Below are 7,342 nucleotides of genomic sequence, written 5' to 3'. Positions count from 1 at the left end.
TTGTCAGGTAGAAGCCAGCGCAAGCACCCGGGAAGAGACCACACTTTCCATCTACGCATCCAGTTTGTTCACAATCATAGCAGCAGTGAACACACTTACACAACACTCAGCGCAGATTAAAACTTCATGAAAATAAAAGCCAGTAATCCCAGTTTAACCCACTAAACGTCTCTCGTACACAATACGCCCGGAATAAAAGTGAATCACTGATTCAATAAGAACTCTCTACAGCGAGAGAAAGGAGCGGGGAAGGGGAGAAATAAAATGCCAATGAAAAATAAAATGTAACACACGTAGTGTTCACACGCGGTTCCCACGGCAACGGACTTCACCGCAGCAACGCAAAGTGATCCGGGGAGGCCTGGAATACAGAGATAGCGAGACCAGAACAAAAGTTTGTCGAGATCCAGCGCTCCTGGTGAATCCCGCTCTCCATGCCTTCCGTTTGCCTTTTCTACGGCCTTCCGGACAAGTGCAAAAAAAGACGGCAAAGATTAGTCGGCGCCCGTCAGACGCCGGCACCGGGGGGGGGCCCACACCTCAGATCTTTTTTAGTCTGCTATACATTTCACGTTTGCTCTTCTCCCCAGCCCAGGTCCGGCTCTTCAGACGAAACTTCTTTAAGTCTTCCCTGTAGTCCTCGTGGTGCATCGGCCGGTAGCTCTGCGGCTCACAGAAGGTCTGTAAAAAAAAAAAAATAATTCACAGCGATGTTTCAAATAAATAAAAACACAAAGCGTTTCAGAAGCACTCGCAGAGCGTGTATAGACGAGAAACACAGAACCCACCGGCCGATCGGCCCCATCCGGCCCCCCGTCTAGATGCCTGTTTCTCCCACTGTAAAGAATCAAACCTTAATCAGTCGTTGGTCTCGTCTTAGATTCAGGAGCCGTATGTCTATCCCACGCATTATTACCCCCTGCCACCTCTGCTGGGAAGCTGCTCCACTAACTTACTACCCTCAGTTAAGTAAAACCTCCTCACATTGTAGTCTGCAGTACAACCAACATTTACCTTGGATTTGTGGAAGAATTCCTTGTATCCACCTTGTAGGATGTAGAGCTCCGGGTAATGCAGATTTGGGTATTCATTCAAGCCTCTATCTTTCTCCCGCAAAAACTTGTACCTGTAGATATACAGATACTTAAGGTATGCAGCGGGAAAAGGTAACCCAGCCACCGAGTCCATGATAAACCCTCCCTCCCCCAATAAATTATGAGCCTCAGTGGCAGGCCATAGACCCCTCAACCAACACCCCCCTGCCTAAGACACCGTGTACAAATAATACAGCGAGCCGCAGCTGCCTGGAGCTCGCAGCGCGAAGGAAACGCGCAGGCAATGCATGGCAAGAAGGGCTGAGTAGCCGCTGGTAACGGGCACTTACATCCTGGGCCCTCGCTCAGACGAGAATTCGCAGTGAAAGATGAGAACGACGCGTTTGGAACCCGTCGGCTTGATTGGATTCTTTAACAAGTAATCTTCGACCTCTTGCTCCATGTGCAGGTTAACGGCTCCCTGAACGGGTAAAACGCGCAGAGTAAACATAAAGTACCGATCCTGCTGCAGCGAATACAATTTGTATAATCAGGCAGGGGATTTACTAACAAACCGACGTCCACCTTCACAGGGTTAATGTTTTAACGCACCTTTATATGTCCGCCGTCGTACTCGTATGGATACCGGCAGTCAACGATCACATAACGTTCAATGAAAGCCTCAAACTTGCCGTTTAAGATCATAACCATCTGAAGAGTATGAGGAGGCAGTTAGTACTCATTGCGCTGCAGAATATGAAGGCGTTCGGTAAAATAACGGAGTTGGGCCCTTACCATCTCCGGGGTGATATACTTCAACTCCTGGTGCTTTCCGCTTACAGTAGGAAAGAGAAAGGGCTGCAGAGACAAAAATGCCAGCCGTTTAGTATTAAAGCCCAAACTTCTGCAATGAGGCAAATGCAATGAAACACGGGGGGGGGTAGAAGTCTACATTATTGGGGGGGGGCACACACCTTTGAGAAGTCTCCTATAAGATCCCTCTGATCGCTATCAAATATATCTTCCATCGTCTCCTTTGAAATGGATTTTGACCGCATCAGCTCCGGACTCTAAAACCAAACCAGAGCTCGTCAATGTTGGCGGGGAGAGTATTTGTCTTAACGCCGAAGAGACCCGCCAGATAGAAATAAACTCACCATATCGCGGCCGGACTCCTCCGCGCAGGGTACGTCGAGCATGCTCCTCCGCCGCTTGCTTTTCTCAGGCGCCTCTTCACCTTGCGTCCTCTCCATGCGCTTGTGAGCCACCCGGTAAGGGTGATGTACGGAAGGAGACAGCTGGGAAGGTAAAGGGTTACGGGCAGAATTAATGCTACCGGTTTAGCCATTTGTGGAGCTTGGACCCCAATTCTAAACACTACAAACCCCCCATACAGCGAGTGTGACGCTCGATGAAGCACAATGTCACTAAACATTCCGTTTAACGGCAGCGTAACAAACAGCTATTTAAACATTTTCATCCCGTTCACACCTCCATCTTCTCGTCTTCCACAGGATAGGAGTTTCCGGAACTTACATTTTCGGTGCTTTTCATGACCAGAGGCGCAGTCCAGAGACTCGCCATAGCGCAGGGAAACTCCGTATCATTCTGCAGAGAGAAACAGATATCAGCAGAAGCCACAAAACCCAAGCCTACTCAATTACCAAGGAATCTTAACCCTTAGATGGTCAAAGCCCCCCATATGCGTTTATCACAGGATTTAAGCATTGCTGCCATGAGATGCTACAACACGAGAGTGGGGACCGTACCTCCTCTTCCTCCCCGTCCAGCATTTCCAGGAAGCCGTCATCGCTGCCGTCAGTTGCAGTGGAAGCGCAAGACGACTTTCTCCTCAAGAAAGAACCCGACGAGACTTCAGCGTCTCCTGAAGGTGATGCAAACTGAAGAAAATTTCCAATGTCAAACAAAACCAGCAGGTTTGAGGCCAGATTTTGCACAGCAGATGGATTCCAGCCGCGTGTTTTTATTTATATATTTTTTTTTAACATACCATACAGCCAGGGGCGGATTTCTGCCTTTGCACGAGGCTCTCCTTCCCGTCACCGTGAAACAGAGAACGTAGGCTGCCACGAGCCGGTCTCGCTGGCATTTTAAACTGGAAGGATTCCTAGAAAGGAATAAATCGCTTAGAAGTCCACAGCAGTCAGAGCCACGCGGCTGGAACCCGGGCCGTCTGGTTGCAGAAGGTAAGAACGGCCGCGCCGGCGGCTGGGAGTCCAACCGTTAACCCAAAGCCGCAGGGCAGCATTTTCTGTACTAGCCATTAAATCTGAATAGAATGGCGCTTAATCCGCGTACTTACATTCTCCTTGTTTTCAGAGTCGTTTAAATGCAAGACTTCGCAGCCTAGAGAGTCTGAAAGGTTCCTTTTGAATGCTGGGCTGGAACCCAGGAATGTTTGCTGAGGAGGGGAACAAAAACAAGGAATGTTTACAGGAAGCCCATGGGGCAAGAGAGATAGCCGGAAGCGGGGCAGGGCTCTCATTTGGTTTTAGTTACAAGCAGATCCAAATGGCCCTTATCTCCCACCTCGAGTATATCTACATCTAGTTATAGCAGAGCCAATCAGAACCAACAATATACAGCGCCACGCATGCACAGCCGGATTTGTTCAGGTCTGCCGCTTAAAGAATGCCTTAAACTTTACACAATTTTTACTGGAATCCCCAGCGTCGCATAAAGGGTTAAATTAAGGCTCATGTAGAGTTAAAGTCATCTTAAACAAATATATTAAGCAGGAGCAACACGAAAAACTTTGCAGAATGATTTTAACTCACCGGCAGGGAGCGCCTTCTGCCAACCGGTAACCTCGAGCTGAAGTAAGAAACGAAGTGTTAGAATGCAGCTCAAAGCGTATAAACCAGCATTTTGAGGGTTAACTGGTCATTGTGGGATATTTGAGATCCAGACGCTAGAACTTTTTGGAAGACCTCTGACTCCTTTAATTGTTAGCAGCTTCCTCTTAATATTTGTGCTACACTTCCTCCTAAAGAGTGCTTTAATATGCATTACACATTGTTGGGGCTGCATGGGAAAATACTTACTTTATAGATCTTCCAGCATCAAGAACTGCTTTTTCAAACCTAAAATGACACAGGAAGTTGTTACCACCACATGAACCCACAAAATGTGTTGCTTTTTGCTTAGTAAGGCAATAGTCCATGGTTTTTAATGGTCATAAAGGGGCTGCAACGACCAAGTCCCAATACCAAGCGGCCTCTGCTTGAGACAATCCCGTTACACGGCTTCGGGGCTCCAGCTCTCCATAGCAAATCATTTCCGCTGCTTAGGAATGCAAACAACGCACTGGAATATCTGCAGCGGGAAGACGCAGCCGCCGCAGCATTGCGTCCACAGGCCAGATCCGCTGCAACAAACCCTACAGCCCCAACGCCATGCGAGAAATTCAGCCGAACCCAGCAATCAGCGCAATTCACAATTCACCGACCTGCCATACGCGCTAAAGTCTGAACGTACAGGCCACGCTACATAGACAGGCCCACTACAGCCCAACATAATGTACTATAATCCATCAACAGTGATCGGAAAGAGCATGTGTAACCCTAATATATATATACACACAAACATATATATACACACACACACATACCAGAGCATGAGCTCCCCCGCAGCACACGGTGCTAACAGGAAGCACCTAAACGGCGCTCCCTACGGGAAATGCATGCAAGTGTTCCAGCGCCCAGCGAGGTACTCACGTTTCATCAATGTCTTTGAAATCCAGAGCACGGGGCGATTCCAAAAAGAGACCTGGAGTTGGGGTGGGAAAGTAGTAATCAATGGAAGCAGCAGTAAACATATCTTTCTACCCTAAAACAAAAAAGTAATCAATGGAAAAAAAAAAAAAAATCTTTCTACCCCAAAACACTTACAGAAGAGGCCATGTGGCAACGCTCTATCCACTAGAAACTCAAGTAAAGGGGGTTACATCAGACCTCAGTATGATAGCTGGCATCGATCCGCAGACCAGAAACCACACGGTGCATGCACAAGGCTTGCGTGGAATACTAAATTACACAATGCTGCCCTGTCACACAAAACGCCTTCCAGAGCACTCCGTGAAGACTCGCATTCTCGGCATATCTCCCCCACGGCTGTAAAGATACAGGACTGTCCAAATACACCGACACCAGAGCCTAGCAACGCTGCCCATGTCTGCTTTGTTGTGCGTTAAACGCATGGGTTTTTGGGGGGCTATTTGCTTCTCACGAACCCTAATCGCATTTTGATTTAGCGATAGAGCTTTAATGACCCCAAAACCAAAGTCCGCACGCAGTCACGTCGTAACGCGGCCGGCTAACGTTTGTTTAGGGCCCAGAGGAAGGAATATTTACAGCAGAATCAGTCTGCGGGTGAAATATTCATCATATCACATTAACATCGGAAACAGACCTGCATCCACGGAGTCAGACGAGTCGTTCCTCGGCATACACCACCGGTCAGACAACTTCCGTTTAGGGGTCTCACATTTACTGAGGGGGATAGAAAGTGTGAAAATTAATATAAAAACAGAGGATCGGTGCAGAGCACATGTCAGGGCACACTAGACAAGCATTTAACCCCTTAAGGACAATGGGCAATCCCTAAACCCATTAACCATGCATTTTGAGCTCATACATGTATGGGTTTTGTCATTAAGGGGGCCAGAGAGCACTAAATCACTTCTAGGACCCCAGGGGCAGCAGCTCACATAGGGAAGAACCGCAGTAACCAGACACTGAGGGTAGGATTTTCTTTATGGTTTTATATAGCACCAAATTCCATAGCGCTGTACAGTAAAGATAAAGAATTTTATGCATTTTTTTTTTTTTAAGTTTTCGGAATCCCAGGACCCGCCATCACAGGCCCCAGCAGGCAGTCAGGGCATTTGCCCACATCCCCTTCCCACAAATCCTTACCTGCCCAGGCATGCCAGCTGATCCATGTTGAGGGCCAGGTTACTGACGGGGGACATGGCGGTATCAGCCTCACAGGAGAACAGAGCCTTAACCACAGGGAGCCCGGAGCGGCGGCCAGAGCCCAGCACATGGGCAGGAGCTGAGGTGGACATCTCCATCTTGAGGAAGGCAGGCAGAGAAACAGCTGTGGGCAAAAGAAAGGTTACATGAGGCATGGAGGAGATACATACTGCACACAACCAGGTGTGGGTGCAGAAAAATGCACCAACGAGGGGCAAACTGCATACAGTGAGGGGCACGGGGGGGTGCACTGGTAACATGGGGGGGCACTGAACTGGTTACACTGGGCAGGATGCCTACAGCGAGGGGCACAGAGGGGGATGGGTCAGAACTGACTACAGCTGCATCCAGTGAAGGACACGAAACGAGGACCAGGCCCGGCCAGGAGAGGAGCAATCCTGCGGGATCCATAGAAAATCCAAGTACCCCCTATGCTGAGGGGCAATAAATACAACCATGCGCCCCATTAGTGAAGCCCAACAGAACCGGAGACTGAGGGCCACAGAATCTCCGCCACATGCCAGGCTCTTACGACACTTACTAACAACAGGACGGAGCGGATGCCCGGGGAAGGGCGATAAAGGTAAGAGCGGACTGCAACCGCCTGCTCGGACTCTCAAACTAGCATCAACCTGGACTACGAATTGGCCCTCACACCGCCAGCAGTCGAGGGGCCCCACTCAGCTCAAGGGTTCCGTCTCTAACCCTGACTGTCCTCTCAGCGGGGTTAGAATTGGCGCCGGATTCAAGCAGCCAATCAGCTCCGAGAGGAAGAAGAGCCTCAGCCAATCGGAGATTAGACAATTCCAGCCTCTTGACACCGCCCCCTGCTGTGGAAGAACGAGTCTAGAAAAGCATTGGCTCTAAACTGGACTGGGCGTGAGTGATAGGTCACTCAGCGAATGACAACTCGAATGCCGCTAAGCTTGGATGGGCGGGGCTGCGTAAGACAGCTGGTCAGAGAGCGCGGGAAAGCGCGGGAAGTGCTGAATCGATCTTGCTCTTGGAGATGGAGACCCGGATGTGTTATGTTTATATAGTAAAAGAACGGGCTGTACGCGAGGAGTAGCAAGTGATCACTACGGTGTCCGTTATACCCGGTGTCTGAGTGTTAATCGGTAACTTGGTCAATTAGATTCGAATAAGACCCAAAGCCCTCAGATCATCCCTACGCCAATCGCCATCCCGCATGTTCATTAATAAAAAAAAATAAACCTCATTTCGAATTGTGCCCAAAAAGAGTTAAAATTCCAACCCGACTCCGAAATGGCATCTGATTTCTCACCACAAACTGTACCTAATCCCGATTTT

General features: G+C 49.0%; 1 protein-coding gene across 1 annotated transcript; it reads right to left on the bottom strand.

Moving 5' to 3' along the window:
* Positions 1 to 482: 482 nt before the first annotated feature.
* On the bottom strand, positions 483 to 6,741 carry CDC25A (cell division cycle 25A). Its single transcript, XM_053467247.1, has 17 exons — positions 6,573 to 6,741; positions 5,972 to 6,155; positions 5,466 to 5,545; positions 4,772 to 4,823; positions 4,100 to 4,138; positions 3,833 to 3,869; positions 3,358 to 3,456; positions 3,046 to 3,162; positions 2,804 to 2,935; positions 2,571 to 2,642; positions 2,192 to 2,332; positions 2,009 to 2,104; positions 1,830 to 1,892; positions 1,647 to 1,745; positions 1,385 to 1,515; positions 1,015 to 1,126; positions 483 to 681 (listed from the first exon to the last, which is right to left on the bottom strand). Exons 2-17 carry the CDS (start codon positions 6,127 to 6,129, stop codon positions 541 to 543), a joined length of 1,569 nt encoding a protein of 522 aa, XP_053323222.1. The 5' UTR covers positions 6,130 to 6,155; positions 6,573 to 6,741; the 3' UTR covers positions 483 to 540.
* Between the last annotated feature and the right edge of the window lie 601 nt (positions 6,742 to 7,342).

The sequence above is a fragment of the Spea bombifrons genome, chromosome 5 (assembly GCF_027358695.1).
Source record: "Spea bombifrons isolate aSpeBom1 chromosome 5, aSpeBom1.2.pri, whole genome shotgun sequence".
Classification (NCBI taxonomy): Eukaryota; Metazoa; Chordata; class Amphibia; order Anura; family Pelobatidae; genus Spea; species Spea bombifrons.
Note: the sequence above shows the minus strand (reverse complement) of the source record. Positions and strands in the feature narration are given on the sequence as shown.

Bases quoted from the DNA above. Each gene is read 5' to 3' on its own strand.
- CDC25A (XM_053467247.1), bottom strand. From the start codon at position 6,129: ATGGAGATGTCCACCTCAGCTCCTGCCCATGTGCTGGGCTCTGGCCGC. The intron at 2,643-2,803 runs GTACGGTCCCCA...TTCTCTCTGCAG, and splicing joins TGGACGGGGAGGAAGAGGAG to AATGATACGGAGTTTCCCTG. The intron at 2,105-2,191 runs GTGAGTTTATTT...GTTTGGTTTTAG, and splicing joins AGGAGTCCGGCCGCGATATG to AGTCCGGAGCTGATGCGGTC.